This window comes from Somniosus microcephalus, chromosome 1 (assembly GCF_052327205.1).
Source record: "Somniosus microcephalus isolate GS21.2 chromosome 1, FLI_Smic_1.0, whole genome shotgun sequence".
Classification (NCBI taxonomy): Eukaryota; Metazoa; Chordata; class Chondrichthyes; order Squaliformes; family Somniosidae; genus Somniosus; species Somniosus microcephalus.
Window position 1 is genome coordinate 100364053 of NC_140987.1, and position 24529 is coordinate 100388581.

At 48.3% G+C, this 24529-nt stretch overlaps 1 protein-coding gene across 2 annotated transcripts in view; it reads left to right on the forward strand.

The window, feature by feature from the left end:
• Positions 1-7648: 7648 nt before the first annotated feature.
• zng1a (Zn regulated GTPase metalloprotein activator 1A) overlaps positions 7649-24529 on the forward strand; it is a 104520-nt gene continuing 87639 nt past the window's right edge. Inside the window, exons 1-2 of one of the 2 annotated variants that reach the window (XM_085984365.1) lie at positions 7649-8057; positions 19182-19304. In XM_085984365.1, coding sequence (XP_085840491.1) covers positions 19187-19304 — 118 coding nt within the window. In that variant the 5' untranslated portion in view covers positions 7649-8057; positions 19182-19186. The remainder of the gene's footprint in view (positions 8058-19181; positions 19305-24529) is intronic. The other variant, XM_085984370.1, reaches the window with a different exon arrangement.

Genomic DNA, 24529 nt, shown 5'->3' on the forward strand with positions numbered 1-24529 from the left:
GGAATACAATTCTGCTGCTGCTGATGGCCCACAGCGCCTCATGGATGCTCAGTTTTGAGTTGCTAGATCTGTTCTGATTTAGCACAGTGCTGGTGCCACACAACACGATGGAGGGTGTCCTCAGTGTGAAGACGGGACTTTGACTCCACAATGACAGTATTGGTAGCAGTGACCACCGCACGGTCATGGACAGATGCAACTGCGACAGGTAAAGACAAGGTCAGTAGGTTTTTCCCTCACCACCTGTTGCAGGCCCAGACTTGCAGTTATATCCTTCAGGACTCAGCCAGTAGTGGTGCTACCAAGCCACTCTTGGTGATGGACATTGACATCCCCCACCCAAAGTACAATCTGTGCCCTCAGAGCTTCTTCTTCAAAGTGGTGTTCCACATGGAGGAGTATTGATTCATTAGCAGAGGGAGGGCGGTAATCAGCAGGAGGTTTCCTTGCTCATGCTTGATCTGAAGGCATGAGACTTCATGGTGTCAATGTTGAGGACTCCCAGGGCCACTTCTTCCCCACTGTACCGCCACCCCTGGTGGGTCTGTCCTGCCGGTCCAGGGATGGTGTTGAAGGAGATTGGGACATTTGGCTGAAAGGTAGGATTCTGTGAGTATGACTATGTCAGGCTGCTGTTTGACTAATCTGTGGGACAGCTCTCCCAATTTTGACACAAGTCCCTAGATGTTGGTGAGGAGGACTTTGCAGGGTCAACTGGGCTGGGTGTGCTGTTGCCATGTCCACAGCCGGTGCAGAGGTCAAGGTCAATGCTGGGTGGTCCGTCTGGTTTCATTCTTATTATCATGTTTCGTAGCTTGCTCAGCCATTTCAGAGGGCAGTTAAGAGTCAACCACATTGCTGTGGGTCTGGAGTCATATATAGGCCAGACCAGGTAAGGACAGTAGATTTCCTTCTCTAAAGGGATTAGTGAACCAGATGGGGTTTTATGACAATCCAATAGTTTCACAGTTACCATTACTGATACTAGCTTTTTATACCAGCTTTTTATACCAGATTTATTTATTTAACTGAATTTAAACTCCCCAGCTGCCATGGTGGGATTTGAACTCACATCTCTGTGATCAGTAATCCACTAGTCCAGTTGACATTACCACGACGCTACCATTCCCTGTTACCACAACTCATCTTAAATTGTGTGAGTGCATTGTCAGCATCTTCCTGACTATAGTATGGGCATATAACAGCACCCTCTGGTTGATGTATGGCATCGCATCTCATCAGCAGCTCCACTTAATCAAATGTAACCATTGAGCCCTGCATATATAAATAGCTTTCATGACTGGCCTCTAGGTAAAGACCAAGTGCTGTTTTCAGGTTAGGCACAGTTCGAGGGCAGGGGTATAATTCCACCACGGAAGTGGAAGGATGGAGAAGGGGTGAGGGAGGCAGCAAGAAAGTAGGAGGAGGGAAAGAAAATGGAAGGGGGAGGGGAGGAGAGGGTAAGGGGTAGGAGGAGAAGAAGTTTGCAGATGATACAAAAATTGGCCATGTGATTGATAGTGAGAAAGATAGCTGTAGACTGCAGGAAGATATCAATGGACTGGTCAGGTGGGCAGAAAAGTGGCAAATGGAATTCAATCCAGAGAAGTGTGCGGTATTGCATTTGGGGAGGGCTAACAAGGCAAGGGAATACAAAATAAATGGTAGGATACTGAGAAATGTAGACGAACAGAGGGACCTTCGAGTGCATGTCCACAGATCCCTGAAGATAGCAGGACAGATCGATAACGTGGTTAAGAAGGCATACGAGATACTTTCATTTATTAGCCGAGGCATAGAGTATAAGAGCAGAGAGGTTATGCTAGAACTGTATAAAACACTAGTTAGGCCACAGCTAGAGTAGTGCGTATTGTTCTGGTCACCACATTACAGGAAAGATGTGGTTGCACTAGCGAGGGTACAGAGGAGATTTACGAGGATGTTGCCAGGACTGGAGAATTGTTGCTGTGAGTAAAGATTGAATAGGCTGGGGTTGTTTTCTTTGGAACGGTGGTGGCTGAGGGGAGGCTTAATTGAGGTGTATAAAATTATGAGGGGCCTGATTGAGTGGATAGTAAGGACCTATTTCCCTTAGAAGAGAGGTCAATAACCAGGGGACATAGATTTAAAGTAATTGGTAGAAGGATTAGAGAGGAATTGAGGAGAATTTTTTTCACCCAGAGGGCGGTGGGGGTCTGGAACACACTGCCTGAAAGGGTGATAAGGCAGAAACCCTCATCACATTTAAAAAGTACTTGGATACGCACTTGAAGCGCCGTAACCTGCAAGGCTACGGACCAAGAGCTAGAAAGTGGGATTAGGCTGAATAGCGCTTTTTTGACCGGCGCAGTCACAATGGGCTGAATGGCCTCCTTCTGTGCCATAAATTTCTATGATTCTATGAAGAAAGGGCTAGGGCAACAGCAGAGAGATGGCAGGAGAGGGGGTGAGGACAGTAGGGAAGTGAAGTGCGGGAGTGGCTAGGAGGGGAGGAGGTAACGACATCAGTGGAGGCGGGTCGGCTGTTGGGGATGTATTTTAGTGGAGCAATGGTTTGGAAAATAGCTCACGGTTGGCGGGTGGGTGGTGGAGGGGGTGTAGGGGAGTGGCATACCCTGATTTCCAAAATAATGTAGTCTTAGATTATTCAGGAAATGAAGAGGCCCCAATTTTTCCAACATTGAAGAGGTTCTGATACTTAAAAAAAACTACTGGTGTTGATTTTATTAACTTTACTAAACCTCAATTTTTAAGAAATTAGATAATTGGCCCCGATTTTGCAAACAGTGATTAGGCTCTGATATTTCAAATTTGAAGAGATCTAGATTTAAAATGCCTACCTGGTACTGGCAAAAATTTCTTCATTTCTAAACGTAGAACCAATTTCCCGAGGTTTGTTCCTGAGATAAACATTATGGTGTAAAACTTATGGTATAACTAACTCGGTTTAACAGTGTAAACCCCTATCTCAGTACCACCTACAGGCATAGCAGATATTGCAGGTAAATGCAAACACTTATAGAATTGGATTATCCACAGGACCAGGTTGATGTAGGAGTTCTCAATGCATTTTGAAGTTAAATATTATGACCCACCTACCATTATTATATAATAAACTGTAGCCTTAATTTATCTTCAGCGTAAACTCTGGGATTCGGTTCCCTGGTTACCAGTTCCTCTTATCGCAACCAAATGGTCATCTTCGTGTTCAGCCTAGGCAGAAAGTGCTGGCAGGCTATTAAAACATGGTTGATGTCACAGCCAGGGAAATCCCGTATTTCCCCGATGTCCACGCATATATGCTTTCCAGCAGGAATCACTGGATAGGGATAATGTACTGATAAGCATCACAAGTCAATGTATAGACTTCTTTTTAAAACTTTGACTTTTACATTTGACTCCACTGGTTACATACTCTACATGCAGCCCAATTGCCTTGGCATTTTGTATTGGTTGTTAGTGGTGCTCTTTTTCTGCAGCATTGCATAGTGGCATCCTCTTGAAGTAACTGAATAAATATTTACCTTAAAAATTATTACTGTGAAATGCCTGCTGAAAATTAACTATATATTTAGGGCGGTGCAGATTAATCAATTTACTGAAATTTTCCTGATTTAACATGTGATGCTTTTTATTTTTAGAATTTGTATACAAATCTTATATGGTTATCAACAGATGGCGCTATAACATTATGGCCAGATTTTCTTCATAATTTTCATCGCAACAGCCTAAAAGCTGGGTTGTGCAGGTTTTCTCAGAAGAAATTTGCATGTGACTTATGCTGGTTTTATGTGTGAATTTCCTCTATCATTTGCACCACTCCCAAGTTACATCCAGCGAAACGCTACTTAGTGCATGAACATAGCTCCGCCCACATGCAAAATACCAGCGAGCACGAGTTTCCTGCATTTACGTCATGTAAATATACACACAAATACTTAGTCACAGCGCACCTAACCCAACCCACTGGGCCAAACGTTCTCTAAGGACTTTGCCCCTAGCCCTGAAATTGCATCTTTCTCCAGTTTCACTCCGATCTCCTCTCAGCCCTCTCCAAGTTCATCTTCTCCTTAGACCCACTTCCTGCTCCCTCGATCCTAATCCCACTAAACAGCTGACCACCCAACTTCCCTTCCTGGCTCCCATGTTAGCTGATATTGTTAATGGTTCTCTCTCCTCAGGTACTGTCCCCTTCTCCTTCAAATCTGCCGTCATCACCACCTCCTCAAAAAAACAGCCCTTGAACCCTCCATCCTTGCAAACTACCGCCCCACCTCCAACCTCCCTTTCCTCTCCAAAGTCCTTGAACGTGTTCTCACCTCCCAAATCCGTGCCCATCTTTCCCGGAAGTCCATGTTTGAATCCCTCCAATCAGGTTTCCACCCCTGCCACAGTACCAAAATGGCTCTTATCAAAATCACAAATGACATCCAATGTGACTGTGACGAAGGTAAACCATTCCTCCTCGTCCTTCTCAACCTGTCTGCAGCCTTTGACATGGTTGACCACATTATCCTCCTCCAATGCCTCTCCACCATCGCCCAGTTGGTTGGGGCTGCACTCACCTGGTTCCATTCTTATCTATTTAATCATAGCCAGAGAATCACCTGCAACGGCTTCTCTTCCCTCTCCCGCACCATTACCTTGTGTGTTCCCCAAGGATCTATCCTTGGTTCCCTCCTATTTCTCATCTACATGCTGCCCTTTGGCGACATCATTCGAAAACACAGTGTCAGTTTCCACATGTACGCTGACAACACCCAGCTCTACCTCACCACCACCTCTCTCAACCCCCCCCCCGCTACTGTCTCTAAATCGTCAGACTGCCTGTCCAACATCCAGTACTGGATGAGCAGAATTTACCTCCAACTAAATATTGGGAAGACTGAAGGCATTGTCTTCAGTCTCTGCCGCAAACTCCGTTCCCTAGCCACCGACTCCATCTCTCTCCTTGGCAACTGTCTGAGGCTGAACCAGACTGTTTGCAACCTTGGTGTCATATTTGACCCCGAAATGAGACTCTGTCTACATATCCGCGCCATCACTAAGATCGCCTATTTCCACCTCCTTAACATTCCCCTGCCTCAGCTCATCTGCTGCTGAAACCCTCATACATGTCTTTGTTACCCCTAGACTTGACTATTCTAACACACTGCTGGCTGGCCTACCGCGTTTACCCTCTGTATACTTGAGGTCATCCAAAACTCTGTTGCCCATGTTCTAACTTGCACCAAGTCCCATTCACACATTGCCCCTTAGCTCGCTTACCTACATTGGCTCTCGGTTAAGCAACGCCTCGATTTTAAAATTCTCACCCATGGCCTTTCTCCTCCCTATCTCTGTAATCTCCTCTAGCCCCACACACACCGAGATTTCTGCACTCCTACAATTCTGGCCTCTTGAGCATCCTCAATTTTAACTGCTCCACCATTGGTGGACGAACCTTTAGCTGCCAAGGCCCAAAGCTCTGGAATTCCCCCCCTAAAAGTGGCCCTAGAAATAGTAGATGCATTGCTGGTCATCTTCCAGAACTCGATAGACTCTGGAACGGTACCCATGGATTGGCGGGTAGCTAATGTTACCCCACTATTCAAAAAAGGTGGTAGAGAAAAGGCGGGGAATTATAGACCGGTAAGCTTGACATCGGTAGTGGGGAAAATGCTCGAGTCCATTATAAAAGATGTAATAGCAGAGCACTTGGAAAGCAGTGACTGGATCGGACAAAGTCAACATGGATTTACAAAAGGTAAATCATGCTTGACTAATCTACTGGAATTTTTTGAGGATGTAACTGGTAAAATAGATAAGGGAGAACCAGTGGATGTGGTGTATTTGGACTTTCAGAAGGCTTTCGATAAGGTCCCGCATAAGAGATTAGCGTGCAAAATTAAGGCACGTGGGATTGGGGGCAAGGTATTGACTTGGATAGAGAACTGGTTGGCGGACAGAAAGCAAAGAGTTGGAATAAACGGGTCGTTTTCCGAGTGGCAGGCAGTGACTAGTGGGGTACCGCAAGGATCGGTCCTAGGACCCCAGTTGTTCACAATATATATTAATGATCTGGACGAGGGAATTGGATGTAATATGTGGGCAGCACGGTGGCATAGTGGTTAGCACTGTTGCCTCACAGCGCCAGGGACCCGGGTTCGAATCCGGCCTCAGGTGACTGTCTGTGTGGAGTTTGCACATTCTCCCCGTGTTTGCGTGGGTTTCCTCTGGGTGCTCCGGTTTCCTCCCACAGTCCAAAGGTGTGCGGGTTAGGTTGATTGGCTATGATAAAAAAAATTTTGACCCTTAATGTTAGGGGGATTAAATACGTGGGGTTACGAGGATAGGGTGGGATATGTGTTGGTGTAGGGGTTACGGGGATCGGGTGGGATATGTGTCGGTGCAGGCTCGATGGGCCGAAATGGCCTCTATCTGCACTGTGGGGTTTCTGTGATTTCTGTGAATATCTCCAAATTTGCAGATGACACAAAGCTGGGGGGGAGGGTATGCTGTGAGGAGGATGTCATGAAACTCCAACACGATTTGGACAGGTTGGGTGATTGGGCAGAAACATGGCTAATGTGGATAAATGTGAGGTTATCCACTTTGGTGGCAAAAACAGGAAGGCAGATTATTATTTGAATGGTAATAGATTGGGAGAAGGGGAAGTGCAAAGAGACCTGGGTGTTCTTGTACACCAGTCGCTGAAGGTAAGCATGCAGGTGCAGCAGGCGGTTAAGAAGGCAAATGGTATGTTGGCCTTCGTAGCAAGAGGGTTCGAGTACAGGAACAAGGATGTCTTGCTGCAGTTGTACAGGGCCTTGGTGAGACCACACATTGAGTATTGTGTGCAGTTTTGGCCGCCTTACCTGAGGAAGGACGTTCTTGCCATGGAAGGAGTGCAGCGAAGATTCACCAGGCTGATACCTGGGATGGCAGGAATGACGTATGAGGAGAGATTGGGTCGATTGGGCTTATACTCACTGGAGTTTAGAAGATTGAGAGGGGATCAAATCGAAACCTATAAAATTCTGTCAGGCCTGGACAGACTAGATGCAGGAAGGATGTTACCGATGGCCGGGGAGTCCAGAACCAGGGGTCATAGTCTAAGGATAAGGGGTAAGCCATTTAGGACTGAAATGAGGAGGAATTTCTTCACCCAGAGAGTGGTGAACCTGTGGAATTCTCTGCCACAGAGGGCGGTGGAGGCCAGTTCATTAAGTATATTCAAGAAAGAGTTGGATATATTTCTTAAGGCTAAAGGGATCAAGGGATATGGGGAGAAGGCAGGGACCGGGTACTGAATTTGGATGATCAGCCATGATCTCATTGAATGGCGGAGCAGGCTCGAAGGGCCGAATGGCCTACTCCTATCTTCTATGTATCTATGTAAACCTTTCCACCTCTCTACCTCTTTCCTCCTTTAAGATGCTCCTTAAAACCTACCTCTTTGACCAAGCTTTTGGTCATCTGCCCTAATATCTTATGTGGTTTGGTGTCAAATTTTGATTTATAATACTCCTGTTAAGCACCATGGGACGTTTTACTACATTAAAGGCGCTATATAAATACAAGTTGTTGTTGTCCCCATCTAACCGGAAATCAGCATAGAAGCTTGTGTGGAGCATTAATAACGGCATAGACCAGTTGGACTTGTTTCTGTGCAGTGAACTGAGGAGTGGCAGTCTTGGAACAGGCCCCAAACTTTATTTCGGGAGTTTGATAGCGAATGGAAAAAAAATATGGAAAGATGAAATCAGGTGGATTGAAGGCCAACTGAACGGATCGAGTGAAGTCGTCAGTGCATTTTTCAGAACTGGGGGCTGGCAGTACTGCAGTTGGGAGACAAATGCAACCAAATACGGGTGCGGCATGTATTTATACAGCAGCAACAAATGTAACATTGAGCCGCCGACACCAGGTTCTACGGCTCGAGACTGCGGGGCCTGGAACGCTCGGCGCCGCTCGCCGTGTGCACGAGCCGGGGCCCGTGTGACACCGGAAGCAGCTGCAGAGAGAGAGAGAAATCAGTGAGTGACAAGCCTAGCCAGGCGCCTTGCACTGAGACGGTGAGGGATTCCGCAGAACTTACAGACGTTTTATTTATGTTTACAGGATAGTTATAGGAAAGCTAGAATAATGGCTGGCGCTTTATTGGGACGAGCTCGGATTTGCATCCGCTGCTGTTGCAGATTCGTTTCTAACAAATTCGTTACTTTACCATGTTGATTAAGAAAAATGGCAGGCGAATTATATATATAATGTATGTATATAAAATAAGCTTGGGATGTGGGACATTTAAAGAGTGATCTAATTGAATAGTTGGTGGTGAACAGATAGCGCAGAAGGTGGTTAATAAGTTACCAGTATGTACATGGCAGAGCTCTGGCGTGCTGACTGCTTAGTGAGCCTGGTTTCCAATGGAATATATTACAAAACATGGTCCATGCTGACCAATTCGCTGCATTTATAGAAATGAAGATGGTGTGTTGAACCAACTTCTGGACTGCCATTCAGCATATGCCAACATAGCCATGATTTAGACTTCAATGTAGTGGGTATGATTAAGAAGTTTGCAGATGATACAAAAATTGGCCGTGTCGTTGATCGTGAGGAAGGTATCAATGGACTGATCAGGTGGGCAAAACAGTGGCAAATGCAATTCAGTCTGGAGAAGTGTGAAGTAATGCATTTGGGGAGGGCTAACAAGGCAAGAGAATACACAATAAATGGTAGGATACTGAGAAGTGTAGAGGATCAGAGGGACCTTTGAGTGCATTTCCACAAATCCCTGAAGGTAGCAGGACAGGTAGATAAGGTAGTTAAGAAGGCACATGGGATATTTTCCTTTTATTATCTCCTACATTACGGCAGTGACTACATTTCAAAAGTACTTCATTGGCTGTAAAGCGCTTTAGGACGTCCAGTAGTTGTGAAAAGCGCTATATAAATGCAAGTCTTTTTTTCTTTATTAGCTGAGGCATAGAATATAAGAACAGGGAGGTTATGCTTGAACTGTATAAAACACTAGTTAGGCCCTAACAACAACAACAACAACGTAGTAAAACATCCCAAGGCGCTTCACAGGAGTATTGAAAGACAAAAAAAAAAATTTGACACTGAGCCACATAAGGAGAAATTAGGGCAGGTGACCAAAAGCTTGGTCACAGAGGTAGGTTTTAAGGAGTGTCTTAAAGGAGGAAAGAGAGGTAACGAGCTTCGGGCTTAGGCAAGAAAAGCACAGCTACCAATGGTTGAGCGATTATAATCAGGGATGCTCAGGAGGGCAGAATTAGAGGAGTGCAGATATCTCGGGGGTTTTGGGGTTGCGGTTGTGGGGCTTGAGATTACAGGGATAGGGAGGGGCAAAGCCATGGAGGGATTTAAAAACAAGGATTTGGATTTTTAAATCAAGGTGTTGCTTAACCGCAAGCTAATGTAGGTCAGCGAGCACAGGGGTGATGGGTGAAAGGGACTTGGTGTGAGTTAGGACACGGGCAGCTGAGTTTTGCATCACTTCAAGTTTACGTAAGGTGGAATGTGGGAGGCCAGCCAGGAGTGTGTTGGAATAGTCAAGTCTAGAGGTAACAAAGCATGGATGAGGGTTTCAACAGTGGATGAGCTGAAGCAAGCACAGAGATGGGCGAAGTTACGGAGGTGGAAGTAGGCCGTCTTTGTTATGCTGCAGATATGTGGTCGGAAGCTCATTTCAGGGTCAAATATGACACCAAGGTTGCGAACAGTGTGGTTCAGCCTCAGACAGATGTTCGGGAGAGGGATGGAGTCAGTGGCCAGGGAACGGAGTTTGTGGCGGGGACTGAAAACAATGGCTTCGGTCTTCCCAATATTTAATTGGAGAAAATTTCTGTTCATCCAGAACTGGATGTTGGACAAGCAGTGTGACAATTTAGAGACCATGGAGTGGTCGAGAGAAGTGGTAGTGAAGTAGAGTTGGGTGTCGTCGGCGTACATGTGGAAACTGATGCTGTGTTTTCGGATGATGTCGGCAAGGGGCAACATGTAGATGAGACATAGGAGGGGGCCAAGGATAGATCCTTGGGGGACACCAGAGGTAATGATGTGGGAGCGAGAAGAGAAGCCGTTGCAGGTGATTCTCTGGCTACGATTAGATAGATAAGAATGGAACCAGGCGAGTGCAGTCCCACCCAGCTGTACTCCAGCTATGGCGCTTCAAGTGCATATCCAAGTACTTTTTAAATGTGATGAAGGTTTCTGCCTCTACCACCCTTAGCAGAGAGGTCAATAAGCAGGGGGCATAGATTTAACGTAATTGGTAGAGGGGAGTTGAGAATTTCTTTCACCCAGAGGGTGGTGGGCATCTGGAAGTCAGTGCCTGGAAGGGTGGTAGAGGCAGAAACCCTCTTCACATTAAAAAGTACTTGGATATGCATTTGAAATGCCATAGCTAGAGTACTGCATGCAGTTCTGGTCACCACATTACAGGAAAGATGTGATTACATATTCTTTCGTATGGTAGTAGTAAAGCAAATCAAATGTCAATATCTAAGTTGGATATCCAGGCCAAAGCTTCTGGTGTAACAGTGTGGATATCTTGTAGGTTGCCTGCGAATTTCCTCTGAGGGCAGCGCCCAATGATGTGCTCCAGGGTCTGATTAGGAGCTCCAGTCGCATGATGGGGATGCTTTAATCTTCCATCTCTGGAGAAGGTGGCAGCATCTACCATGGCCAGTTCTGAGGTGGTTGATGGTTCTCCACTGTTTGCAAGGAAGGTTTGATCCTTCAGGTTGTACTGTGCGGTCCTCTATAAGGAATCCATTCTGTATGTCGAAGTTTTTCCAAGCATTTTGCCATCGGCCATCAAGGCTGAGGGGGAGATCGCTGAAGGGCTTCGGCGACGGTCTAAAATGGCCTTCTAGATTTGAGACGGGTTGGTGGTAGGTTGTTCAAATCGGCCTGGATCGGCATGTCTTTGCTGGTGCAGCGGTTGTATTCTCTGGAGACTGCATATTCGCGGCGTAGGTGTGGTGGTGCGATGTTTGCAAGCAAGGGCAGCCAAGGTGTTGGTGTTGATATAAGTGTACCGGTGATAATTCTCATGGTAGAATTCAGCTGGACATCAACGGATTTGACATGCGGATTTGATAGTCATGCCGGAGATCAGTACTCCGCTGTAGAGTACACCAGGGCGAGTGCTGCTGTACAGAGGGTTTGAGCGTCTGCTCCCCATGTGGATCCGACGAGTTTCTGGATCAAGTTGATTGCACTAGAAAGGGTACAGAGGAGATTTACAAGGATGTTGTCAGGACTGGAGAATTTTATCTGAGAAAAGATTGGATAGGCTGGGGATGTTTTCTTTGGAGCAGAGGAGGCTGAGGGGTGACTTAATTGAGGTGTATAAAATTATGAGGGGCCTAGATAGAGTGGATAGGAAGGACCTATTTCTCTTAGCATAGAGGTCAATAACCGGGGGCATAGATTTAAAGTAAATGGTAGAAGGATTAGAGGGGAGTTGAGGAGAATTTTTTTCACCGAGAGGGTGGTGGGGGGTCTGGAACTCGCTGCCGGAAAGGGTGGTAGAGGCAGAAACCCTCATCACATTTTAAAAAGTACTTGGAAATGCACTTGAAGTGCCGTAACCTACAGGGCTACGGACCAAGAGCTGGAAAGTGGGATTAGGCTGGATAGCTTTTTTTTGGCTGGCACAGACACGATGGGCTGAAAGACCTCCTTCTGTGCCATAAGTTTCTGTGATGATTGATTGATTGATTGATTGATTCTAACATTAAAGGAATGTTAATATTTTTTAGCTAACAATATACTAAGAAAGTTCTACTGTTGCCTCTAGAATGAGTCTAATACTTGACAATACATTACTATGGATCTAGTCGCACAAATTGACAAATGTTGATGTAAGTGCAAAATAATATTAGAAGCACACCAAGGGAAATATTTTCTGATAGATTTATCCTGAATGAGTATTGTAAATGACATACAGCACTTTCCGGAAGAGACTCTCTTGATGGGTTTATTACATTGCTACTGCGATCAGAATTTACAATTTAAAAAGCAATTTATGTGAAGAAAATACTGCACTATAAAATTTAAAAGAAATTAAGTTTAAATTAATTCTCACTTTTCAATACTCTTAGTATTGTGATAAGTTGAATCTGATGTCTGAGAATGATAAAGGTGCTGGTTAGCCAAGAATGTTGTCATTTTCCACTTCATGTTTGTAGTCTTTCCCATTCAGACCAGATTTGATTGACTGGTTTATCTCTCCTATCAAAGTATTTACATTATTGTAAATGGAGTGAAGATCGGTCCTGTTTATATTTTTGAGACGAGGAGCTTTGAGATCCCTATTGACTTAGTTGGCCAGTGTGCCATAAAGAACAGATTCAATCCCTGGTCAGTGCTGAGCTAGCTTGCCTCAGTTGGGCTGATGGTATGGGAGCTACAGCTGGCTTGAGTGTCTCTGGGCTAGGAGGGGGAAAAATCAGTAAGAGTTCCTGTTCTTGGCTGCTAACTGGTGATTCCTACTACAAAGTGTGAATGCATGGCGCTCTTGCTTTGATTATCTATGAACTGCCCCATGACACAACTTTCTGTCTGTGGTAAACCACTGTTATTGTTGTTCACTGTTGTTGTTGTTGCACACTGTTGTACCTATGCATGCCTCAGCATGTCTCTGCTGGCTCCGCCCCTGGCTCCACCCACAGGCCCAGGTACAAAGGTGATTGCCCTGCAGCCCCCTGCCTTCTTGGAACCCAGTCAACCACGAGAGGCATGCTCTGTTCTTTGCTAATAAAAGCCTTTAGTTACTCTCCTAACTCTCCGTCTTTTATGAGTAATTGATAGCGCATCAATTTTATTAGCAAAAACAAAATGTCGACAAACGCTGAGCAGCAGGCTGCTGCACCAAACGCTGAGCAGCAGGAGCTGCTGCGAGCCCTCAGACCAACATGCCTGGACCTAGACCCCCAAGAAGCGGGTTCGGCTACCAAATTCGCACATTGGCTGCGTTGCTTCGAGGCCTACCTGCAAGCCTCAACTGTGACCCTGGACGAAAACAAGTTGGAAATCCTGGCCTCAAAGGTGAGCCACCAAGTTTATACAATAATCCAGGACGCGACGACCTACGTGGCGGCTATCGATCTGCTAAAAGGGCAATACGCACGCCCGGTAAACACGGTCTATGCCAGACACCTCTTAAGATCCCGCAGACAGCAGCCCGGGGAATCGGTGGAGGCCTTCCTACGGGCACTACGGATACTTGGCCGAGACTGCGATTGCAAAGAAGCATCAGCCGCAGCACACACGGAGGGACTGATCCGAGATGCTTTCGTTGCGGGTCTAAGGTCCGACTACTTCCGGCAGAGACTGTTGGAAAAGGGAGAAATGGACCTGAGAGAGGCAGTGTCCCTCGCGCTCTCGCTCGACGCAGCCCACAGGAATATGGACGCCTTCTCCCCTAACCGCTCCGCAACGTGGACGCCACAACCTTGGGTCATGGGACCGCCACCTTCAGCTGCTGCGATGTCCAAGGCACAGAAATGTTATTTTTGTGGCCAGGCAAAACACCCCAGAGCACGCTGCCCGGCGAGAAACGCTACCTGCTCCGGCTGCGGGAAGAAAGGACACTATGTCAGCGCCTGCAAAGGTAAAACCGCTAACGCCAGCAGCGCCGCGTGCGAACCGTGGGGGCAGCCATCTTGTCCGCCATCTTGGGCTCCCCCAGCCGCGTGGGGATCGGGACCATGGGCGCCGCCATTTTGTCCGCCATCTCGGACGTCTCCAACTTCAACCACGGGGGACCCGGACTCGACCACCGCCTCATCTGACGACCACATCGACTCGCTCGACCATACGCTGGCCTCCGTGACGCTGGACCAATCTCTCCCTCATCAACTGTCCATAATAATAATAATAATTCAACTTTATTGTCATTGCACAAGTACATGAACAACGAAATGTGATCTTGCAAGCTCCCATGACTGGGAGAAGCAAAGCCGCTGCGTCGGTGCGCGCCGCCATTCCATTTCCACCATTCCTCCTGTCCGACAATCTTCAGCCCAACGCCCGGGCCTGCTCACCAGCCGCTCCTCCTTCCGTGACCTTCTCACCAACCACCCCTCCTCGGGGCTCCTTCCGTGATCTTCTGCACCTGGTCTTCCCTGATGGTCACCCCTCCAGGTACTAACCAGGCCTGGCTCTGCTTAGCTTCCAAGCCTTGCCAGTGACCCTGTCCCTAGTCCCAGGACATTACGGTAAACGGCCGCGCCACTACCTGCCTTTTTGACAGCGGGAGCATGGAAAGCTTTATCCACCCCGACACGGTGCGCAGTTACTCTCTCCCGGTCCTGCCGACGCGACATCGGATCTCTTTGGCTTCCAAAGCCCAGTCAGCGGACGTCGGTGGCTACTGTGTAGTGACCCTTTCAGTAAGGGGCACAGAATACAAAAATTTTAAACTCCTGGTCCTGCCCCATCTTTGCGCTGCTGTTCTACTGGGGTTGGATTTTCAGTGCCACCTTAAGAGTGTCACATTAGCGTACGACGGACCCCTCCCCCCCACTCACAGTCTGCAGCCAGCAGCTTTTAAATCGCCCGCTGCGCACCATTTGCAGCCTCTCCACCCTTAAAGTCTCCCCCCCCCCCCCCCCTTCGCTAACCTCACCCGCGACTGTAAGCCCATCGCTACCAAAAGCAGGCGTTATAGTGCCGGGGATAGGAGCTTCATTAAATCCGAGGTAGCAAGACTCCTGAAGGAAGGGATTATTGAAAGTAGCACCAGCCCATGGCGAGCACAAGCGGTGGTAGTGAAGACTGGCGAAAAACAGCGCCTAGTTATTGACTACAGCCAGACGATCAATCGCTACACCCAGCTAGATGCATACCCACTCCCCCGCATATCTGACATGGTCAATCAGATAGCACAATACCGGGTGTTCTCGACGATTGATCTGAAGTCGGCATGCCACCAGCTCCCCATCAGGGCTGAGGACCGCCAGTACACCGCTTTTGAAGGTCGTCTCTACCACTTCCTCAGAGTTCCCTTCGGCGTCACCAACGGGGTTTCAGTCTTCCAACGGGAGATGGAACGGATGGTTGACCAGAACGCGCTCCAGGCCACTTTCCCCTATCTAGATAACGTCACCATCTGCGGCCGCGACCAGCAGGACCATGATGTTAATCTAGAGAAATTCCTCCGTACGGCCCAGCGGCTGAACCTAACATACAACAAGGACAAATGTATGTTTCGTACCAAGCGCCTTGCCATTCTTGGCTGTGTAGTGGAGAACGGAGTCATCAGCCCCGACCCTGACAGGATGGGCCCCCTTATGGAGCTCCCCCTCCCCCACTGCCAAAAAGCACTGAAGAGATGCCTAGGGTTTTTCTCGTACTATGCTCAGTGGGTGCCCAACTATGCGGACAAAGCCAGACCCCTCATCAAGTCCACCTCTTTCCCCCTGACAGCAGAGGCCTGTGCAGCCTTCACTCTCATAAAAGGAGATATTGCGAAGGCCACAATGCACGCAGTGGATGAGTCCATCCCTTTCCAAGTGGAGAGCGACGCATCCGACTTTGCCCTAGCTGCAACCCTTAACCAGGCGGGGAGACCCGTGGCCTTTTTCTCAAGGACCCTCCAGGGCCCCGAGATTCGACACTCCTCTGTCGAAAAGGAGGCCCAGGCCATTGTGGAAGCCGTGCGACATTGGAGGCATTACCTGGCCGGAAAACGATTTACCCTGCTCACTGACCAGCGTTCAGTAGCTTTTATGTTTAATAATAAGCAGAGGGGCAGAATCAAGAACGACAAGATCTTGAGGTGGAGAATCGAACTCTCCACCTACAATTACGATATCTTGTACCGGCCCAGGAAACTCAAATGAGCCCCCAGATGCCCTATCACGTGGTACATGCGCCAACGCGCAGGTCGATAGACTGAAGACCCTCCACAATGACCTCTGCCACCCGGGGGTCACCAGGTTTTTTCACTTCTTCAAATCCCGTAACCTGCCCTACTCCATCGAGGTCAGGACCATGACCAGGAACTGCCAAATCTGTGCCGAGTGCAAACCGCATTTTTATAGGCCAGACAGAGCAAGCCTGATCAAAGCCACGCGCCCCTTTGAACGGCTGAGCGTCGATTTTAAAGGGCCCCTCCCCTCCTCCGACCGCAATGTGTACTTCCTCAACATAATTGATGAGTACTCCCGTTTCCCGTTTGCCATCCCTTGCTCAGACATGACCAGTACCACGGTCATTAAATGTCTGAATGACCTCTTCGCCTTGTTCGGTTTCCCTAGCTATATTCATAGCGACAGGGGCTCATCCTTTATGCGCGACGAACTCCGGCAGTACCTGCTCTCGAGAGGTATCGCTACAAGCAGGACCATCAGCTACAACCCCTGGGGGAATGGCCAGGTGGAAAGGGAGAATGCGACGGTCTGGAAGGCAGTCCTTTTAAACTTGAAATCTAAGGGCCTTCCGACCTCTCGCTGGCAGGAAGTCCTCCCTGCGGCGCTCCATTCCATTCGGTCACTGCTCTGTACAGCCACCAATGCTACCCCTCACGAGAGAATGTTCTCCTTCCCCCAGGAAGTCCACATCGGGGATCTCGTTACCGACATGGCTGACTTCTCCAGGACCCATCCTACTGCGGAAGCACGTGAGGTCCCATAAGACGGACCCCCTGGTCGAGAGGGTGAGCCTCCTCCATGCCAACCCTCAGTATGCTTACGTGGTGTACCCGGACGGGCGGGAGGACACAGTCTCCATACGAGACCTCGCACCTTCGGGTGCTCCCGAAACACCTCCCTCGCCACCCACCACTACTCACGCCTAGCCCCAGTACGCTTACGTAGCGTACCCGGACGGGCGGGAGGACACAGCCCCCACACGAGATCTCGCACCTTTGGGTGCCCCTGAAACACTACCATTGCCATCCACCACTACCCACAACCCAACCCCGCTAGACGGCATGCCGCAGCCCCAGGACCCGTCATTGACCACCCAACCACTCGAGACGCCAGATTCAACATTGGATGCTGCACCATCGCCGCCGCCACCACGACGATCAGGACGGCATACAAGGCCACCTGATAGACTTACTTACACGAACCTTTAGTACACTTCACCCCGCCGGACTCAATTTTAAACAAGGGGTGAATGTGGTAAACCACTGTTATTGTTCACTCGTTGTTGTTGCTGCACACTGTTGTACCTATGCATGTCTCTGCTGGCTCCGCCCCTGGCTCCACCCACAGGCCCAGGTACAAAGGTGATTGCCCTGCAGCCCCCTGCCTTCTTGGAACCCAGTCAACCACGAGAGGCATGCTCTGTTCTTTGCTAATAAAAGCCTTTAGTTACTCTCCGTCTTTTATGAGTAATTAATAGCGCATCACTGTCAAAATAGGGCTAGTTTCCAAATGTATGTCAATAACATCCAACTCTGCCTCATTGCCACCTCCTTGATTTCTTGATTGCTACAGTGTAGTCAACTGCCTGACAGACATCAAAACCTAGATGTGTCTTAACTTTCCTCAGTTTGACATTGGCAAAACCAAAGCTATTCAGTTCAAGTCCCACCAGAAACTTCACATTTTGGGATTTTGATTCTGTTTCTCCTCCCCAACTAATTTCTTGTACTATGTTGAACAGTACACAACCCGAGTGTCTTCCACCTTACACACATTTTAACTCAGTAAGAATTCGACACCTGTTAACCTTTCACATACCCATTACCCCTGTCCTTGGTTACCTCCACTCACTCCCTGTCCCTCAAAGTCAACTTCAGAATCCTCATCATCAATTTCAAATCCCACCATAACCTCACTCCAGTCTTTCTCTGCGCACTGCTCCAACCTTGTGACTCAGAATACTCCCTTTACTCTTCCAACTTCAATCTCCTTGCCCTACACTGCTGCAGGTTCTGCCACCACATTCTTGCACTCTGATCTTTCTTTTCCCAAACCTTTTCACCTTGCCAGCTCTTCACACTTCTCCAATAGCCTCCTCAATACCTACCTCTTCAAACATACTTTCAGTCATTTCCCTAACATCTCTCCTACTACCAATTAATATCTGCGTTGCTTTTTATGTATTGGAAGGTGTCCAGCACCTATTGCCCAAAAAAAAGACTTGCATTTACATAGTGCCTGGTGTGTAATCACTGTTGTAATGTGGGAAATGCAGCAACCAATTTGTGCACAGTAGCTCCCAGAAACAGCAATGTGATAATGACCAGATAATCTGTTTTTGTTATGTTGGTTGAGGGATAAATATTGGCCCGGAGACCGGGGATAACTCCCCTGCCCTTCTTCAAAATAGTGCCATGGGATCTTTTGCGTCCAACTGAGAAACATAGAAGATAGGAGCAGGAGTAGGCCATTCGGCCCCTCGAGCCTGCTCCGCCATTCAATGCGATCATGGCTGATCATCCAAATTCAGTACCCTGTCCCTGCTTTCTCCCCATACCCCTTGATCCCTTTAGCCTTGAGAAATATATCCAACTCCTTCTTGAATATATTTAATGAATTGGCCTCTACTGCCTTCTGTGGTTGAGAATTCCACAGGTTCACCACTCTCTGGGTGAAGAAATTCCTACTCATCTCAGTCCTAAACGGCTTACCCCTTATCCTTAGACTGTGACCCCTGGTTCTGGACTCCCCGACCATCGGAAACATCCTTCCTGCATCTAGTCTGTCTAGTCCTGTTAGAATTTTATAAGTTTCAATGAGATCCCCTCTCATTCTTCTAAACTCCAGCGAGTGTAAGCCCAATCTCTCCTCATACGTCATTCCTGCCATCCCAGGTATCAGCCTGTTGAAGAGAGCAGACGGGACCTTGGTTTAACGTCTCATCCGAAAAACTCCCTCAGTACTGCACTGGAGTGTCAGCCTAGCTTGATGTGCTCAAGTCCCTGTGGGACTTGAACCCACAACCTTCTGACTCAGGCGAGTGTGCTACCCACTGAGGCACAGCTGACACAGTACAATTAGTGCATTGAAAAGAGGGGGCGGGGGGGGAAACTAGCTTTGTTTTCTTGATGTTTTGAAAACATGAAGGCAAACCTAGAATACGTAGATTTCAACTTTCTTAGTTCATCACAATTAAAAATCTGAATTGTATAATCTTTATTTCACAATTGTGCTGAAGGACCTCAGGGTAATTTTCTTTATTGATTCTTTCTTATTTCTTAACTGTAGAAGACATGGCAGATGTCCTTTTGGAAGAAGATGAAGAAGAATGTCCCAATCTGGTTCCAATTGAAACCGATCTGAATACGGGGCGTGCACGGATCCCGGTAACAATCATAACAGGATATTTAGGCAAGTATTGTTTATGTAAATCAGTAGATTATCTCAATTGTACAGCTACTACATGTTAAAATCCAAGGAAATTAAAATAAAAAAAAATGGAAGTACCAAATAACATAAGAAAGGAAACAGTAATAATAATCATGTAAAACATAGAAACATAGAAGATAGGAGCAGGAGTAGGCCATTCGGCCCTTCGAGCCTGCTCCGCCATTCAATGAGATCATGGCTGATCATCCAAATTCAGAACCCTGTCCCTGCCTTCTCCCCATATCCCTTGATCCCTTTAGCCTTAAGAAATATATCCAACTCTTTCTTGAATATATTTAATGAACTGGCCTCCACCGCCCTCTGTGGCAGTGAATTCCACAGGTTCCCCACTCTCTGGGTGAAGAAATTCCTCCTCATTTCAGTCCTAAATGGCTTACCCCTTATCCTTAGACTATGACCCCATGTTCTGGACTCCCCAGCCATCAGAAACATCCTTCCTGCATCTAGTCTGTCCAGACCTGACAGAATTTTATAGGTTTCGATGAGATCCCCGCTCAATCTTCTAAACTCCAGTGAGTATAAGCCCAATCGACACAATCTCTCCTCATACGTCATTCCTGCCATCCCAGGTATCAGCCTGGTGAATCTTCGCTGCACTCCTTCCATGGCAAGAACGTCCTTCCTCAGGTAAGGCGACCAAAACGGCACACAATACTCAAGGTGTGGTCTCACCAAGGCCCTGTACAACTGTAGCAAGACATCCTTGTTCCTGTACTCGAACCCTCTTGCTACGAAGGCCAACATACCATTTGCCGCCTTAACTGCCTGCTGCACCTGCATGCTTACCTTCAGCGACTGGTGCACAAGAACACCCAGGCCTCTTTGCACTTCCCCTTCTCCCAATCTATTGCCATTCAAATAATAATCTGCCTTCCTGTTTTTGCCACCAAAGTGGATAACCTCACATTTATCCACATTATAGTGCATTTGCCATGTTACTGCCCAATCACCCAACCTGTCCAAATCGTACTGGAGTTTCACGACATCCTCCTCACAGCTTACCCTCCCACCCAGCTTTGTGTCGTCTGCAAATTATATAGGCGAATATTATATTGGAAACTTTCTTTGCTGCGATGCAGGGAATACTCGGTGAGAAGAAAACAAACAATAAAACTCAACAGCTTTAGACCAGGCTATTGCCATTGTTGGGAATGTATTTTTGTAATAATGTAGACAAAGGCTGCAGTCCTGTCTATGTGCCAATAATCAGTTTGAAGCACAGTCAATCACTTGGAGGTTTATTAAGTGTTAAATGAACAGATATACTCACAGCCAACACCAAGATTATACAAGTTGTTGCCACAGAAAAACAGCACGTTACAGCCAGTTCAGCTCAACTGTCTCTTTTTTCGATGTCTTCCAACCTATGGCTATGATTTCACCTCATTTGTACTATTTCTTGCTGCATTAACCCATAGGCCTCTGCATTACATAACCCTTTACACACGCATTCTCAGTACTAAGTCTCTATCAAGATGTTCCAGGCCAGCTAAACATTTATCTCTATTGTGACATCTTATGACCCAGAAAGTGCACAGAAAACATCAGTGTTTAGGGTTAGCAAGGGAAAACTGAGTCTCCAATTTGAAGTGATAAACCGAATCTAAATGTTAACAGGCTGTAGCTAACCTCTGTACAGATATTGTCAGCTGCTTTTGATTCTAAGTGGGAGAAATTCATTATAGCCCAGGAATGGATGGTAACTTTTGAAAAGTTTGAGAATTAGTGCCAGGCGCTAATGCTTCAGGCTGCACGCAAAATTCAGCCTCATTGCACAAAGAAAGGATTGGAGCGCTAAATCAAGCGCTAATGGCCTAGCTCAGAGGCGTGAGGCGTTAAGCTTGAAGTGCTGACCTATATCCGGCGCAGTCTAATCACAAGTCATCATTGCCACAGGCTCTTTCCAGTTCTTAAAGGGGAGGTTCATTGATGCTGCAGAACCTCATTCTCATCATTGCTGGCTGTGCAGCCATCTCAGCCAGCAGCAGCAGCAGGTCAAGGAGAACGAGCTGGAGAACTCAATCAGCTGTAATGAAGACAGAGCCATGCCCCAGGGAGAGAGCCCACAGATTCTGCGACCATGCATTGGAGGCGTTGGTGTTCGCAGTGGAAAGACGGAGGATGGTGCTCTACCCGGCAAGTGGCAGGAGGCCCTCGCCGCAAGTCTTCTGCACCATGTGGAGGGAGGTAGCCCAGCATATCTTGGGCAGCACTCTGGTCCCCATGACCCACGCATTGTGCAGGAAGAAATTTAACAACCTCACTCGGGTGGTGAGGGTGAGTCAGTGCTTCAACAAATGTTTCATACCATCATCTGAACCACAATCTTCACACTGCCCAAAGCACCACACCCCAGCGCTCACCCACCAACAATCTCTACTTACCCACACTCACACTCACATCTCACACCTTGCACACAATGACCACTATTGAACTATGGCCGGCACATCACCCAAACACATTGCTCCACACTCACTCACACTTTCTCTTGCAACCAAGGTGGCTCACAACAGGAGGGAGCAGGAGCGCACAGGCGGAGGACAAGCCAACACCCAACCACTGTCTGAGCTAGAGACTCGAGTGCTGCAGATTATTGGGCGCCAGGTGGTGGGCGCCATGGCCACCAGTGATGTTGATCCCCTTGGGGACAACAACGGTATGCTCATCCCTACTCCTCCTTCTCACATCCCACTTCCCCCTCGCCCCACAAGCCTTTCGCACTTTCCAGCTAATCATGCTGTATGCATGCATTTCTCCCTTCCTGCCCCCTCCCTTCACCTTAACCCGACTCTTGTGCCTTTATACTTTCAGATAATGAGCAAGCACTTGAGCAGCCTGTCCCTGAGGGCACCGTAGAGAGCGAGGCGGAATAAGACACCACGTCACTGCCTGTCTCACCCGCAGGCACCAGCTCAGATACTGGCACTACGCGTTCTTTAGAGGCTGGGATAGTAGTGGGATCTGCACAGGGTGATGCAGCAGGGACAAGTGGGCTGCAGCAAGGCCGGGGGAAAGGGTAGCTCGGGAGCCAGCTCCCTGGAGGGCGAGTTCGCGCGTGAGTTCTGCTGCACAGGACTTGGATGAGGACCTCGATGGGGAGTCCTTTAGAAAAAGGGTGATGGGCATGCGCATGGAGATGATGGGTGCAATGGCAAGGGTGCCCAAGAGCCTGTCGACAATGATGAGGAGTGTGGAGGAGTCCACCTCCAACATTGCACAGAACTCTGTGCACACCATGGAGCCCATCATTTCCAGTCTGCAAAGGATGGTAGACTCCCAGAGAGACCGTGGCGACCCAGACCTGATGCCACGTGTGATGGGCGCTTTGGCAGCTTTCATTGCAGCACAGGTGGAAGCGACGCAACATCTTAGTGCTGTAATGCAGTCTATGCTTGGTGGCATTCAATCTCAGACTGCTCTCACGCAGTCTCAGCTTTATGCAACACAAACTCTGACTGCTGCCATCGTGGCTGGGTCTACCACCGTCGACCGGGGCTTTCACGGTGTCACAGCAGGCCAGCAAACTGTGCTCCAACAGATTGCTAGAGATGCTGAGGTGCTGCCCCGGGAGAGTGGCAGTGAGTCAGTGGAGCAGGAAGCTGCATTCCTGCTTCCACCACCGGCACTCCACCATTGTCCTTGTTGCTGCCCATCATCCAGCCAGCCCAGACTGCTGCTGCCCATGCTGAGATGGTGCAGTCTACAGCCAGGCCTTCCAGTCCCAGAGTTGGTCGAGGGCGTCCTGCAAGGCCATCTGAAGTCTCCCGCATGGACACTCGGCAGCCTTCCACCAGCCCTGCTGCAGCCACTAGGCCAACACTTCATAGGAGCACTAGAGTAGGGAGAGGCACTAAGGGATTGCACAAGGGTGAATAGATAATGTTGTTGTAAATATGTGTTCACTGATTATCAATAAATTTATTAATTCAGTTTGGATTATCTTGTGGTCTCTCATTTCAGCTTTGCGCTGTGATATGGCCTGCGATAGGGATAGAATGATGGGGATGTGGTGAGCAACGGAGATCTGAGGTTTAATTTATTGGAACCGCATTCTGATGAGGTGGTCATGGACCGTCCGTCCAGAAGGCCGATCAAGTGGCTGCCTCCTCGTCTTCCTCTTCCTTGTCTTCCTCATCTTCCTCCTCCTGAGGTGGTCTCGCAATCCCTGGTGGCAAGGGCTGGGCCCTCCTGATGGCCAAGTTGTGGAGCATGCAGTACACCACGACGAAATGGGACACCCGCTCAGCTGAGTACTGGATGGCTCCTCCCGAGCGGCCAAGGCAGCGGAACCGTTGCTTCAGCACTCCGATGGTCTGCTCGATGTTCCTAGTGGTAGCATGGCTCTTATTATGAGTGCTGGGCTTGCGGAGGGGGGCCATGAGCCAGGTGGAGAGTGGCTAACCCTTGTCTCTGACCGGCCAGCCGCAAGCTTGACATGGTGGCTGGAAGATTGCTGGCACACCAGTCTGGCGCAGGATGAAGACCTCATGGCTGCTTCCAGGATAGCGGGCATTCACATTAAGGATTCGCTGCCTGTGGTCGCACACCAACTGCACATTAAGTGAGTGGTAGCCTTTGCGGTTATGGAAGGTCTCAGGATTGTTATGCGATGCCCACAAAGCCACGTGGATGCAGTCAATGGTGCCCCGCTATCCTGGCCAAGCCACATGCACGTTCGTCCTGCTTCTCTCTGGTGATGGGGAAGGAAATGTAGTACCATCTCCTACTGTAGAGAGCCTCGGTGACCTCCTGGGTGCAGTGATGGATTGCGAATTGCAAGATGTTTGCTGTATCTACTGTTGCAGACTGGAAGGATCCTCTGGTGAAGAAATTAAGGGCGACGGTGACCTTGACTGCCACTGGGAGAGCCGTGGTCGTCCTGATCTGAGGCTCGTGGTCTGGCTGCAGGAGGTGGCAGAGTTCTGTGATCAGCTCCTTGCTGAAATGGAGCCTTCTAAAACGCTGCTCCTCACTTAATTGGAGGTAGGAGAAGTGCTCTCGGTATACCCTTGGAGGGTAAGGCCTCCTGTTGAGAGCCCTTGTGGCCCTTCTCGTCCCTCTGGACATATGATCCATTCTTTCTCGCTGCCTCCGCTCCCTCCGCCATAGATCCTGGAGGGCAAGGTCGACTGCCAGTACAGCCCCCATTAATGTAACCAAGTGTAGCACTTTAATATGTTGTGAGA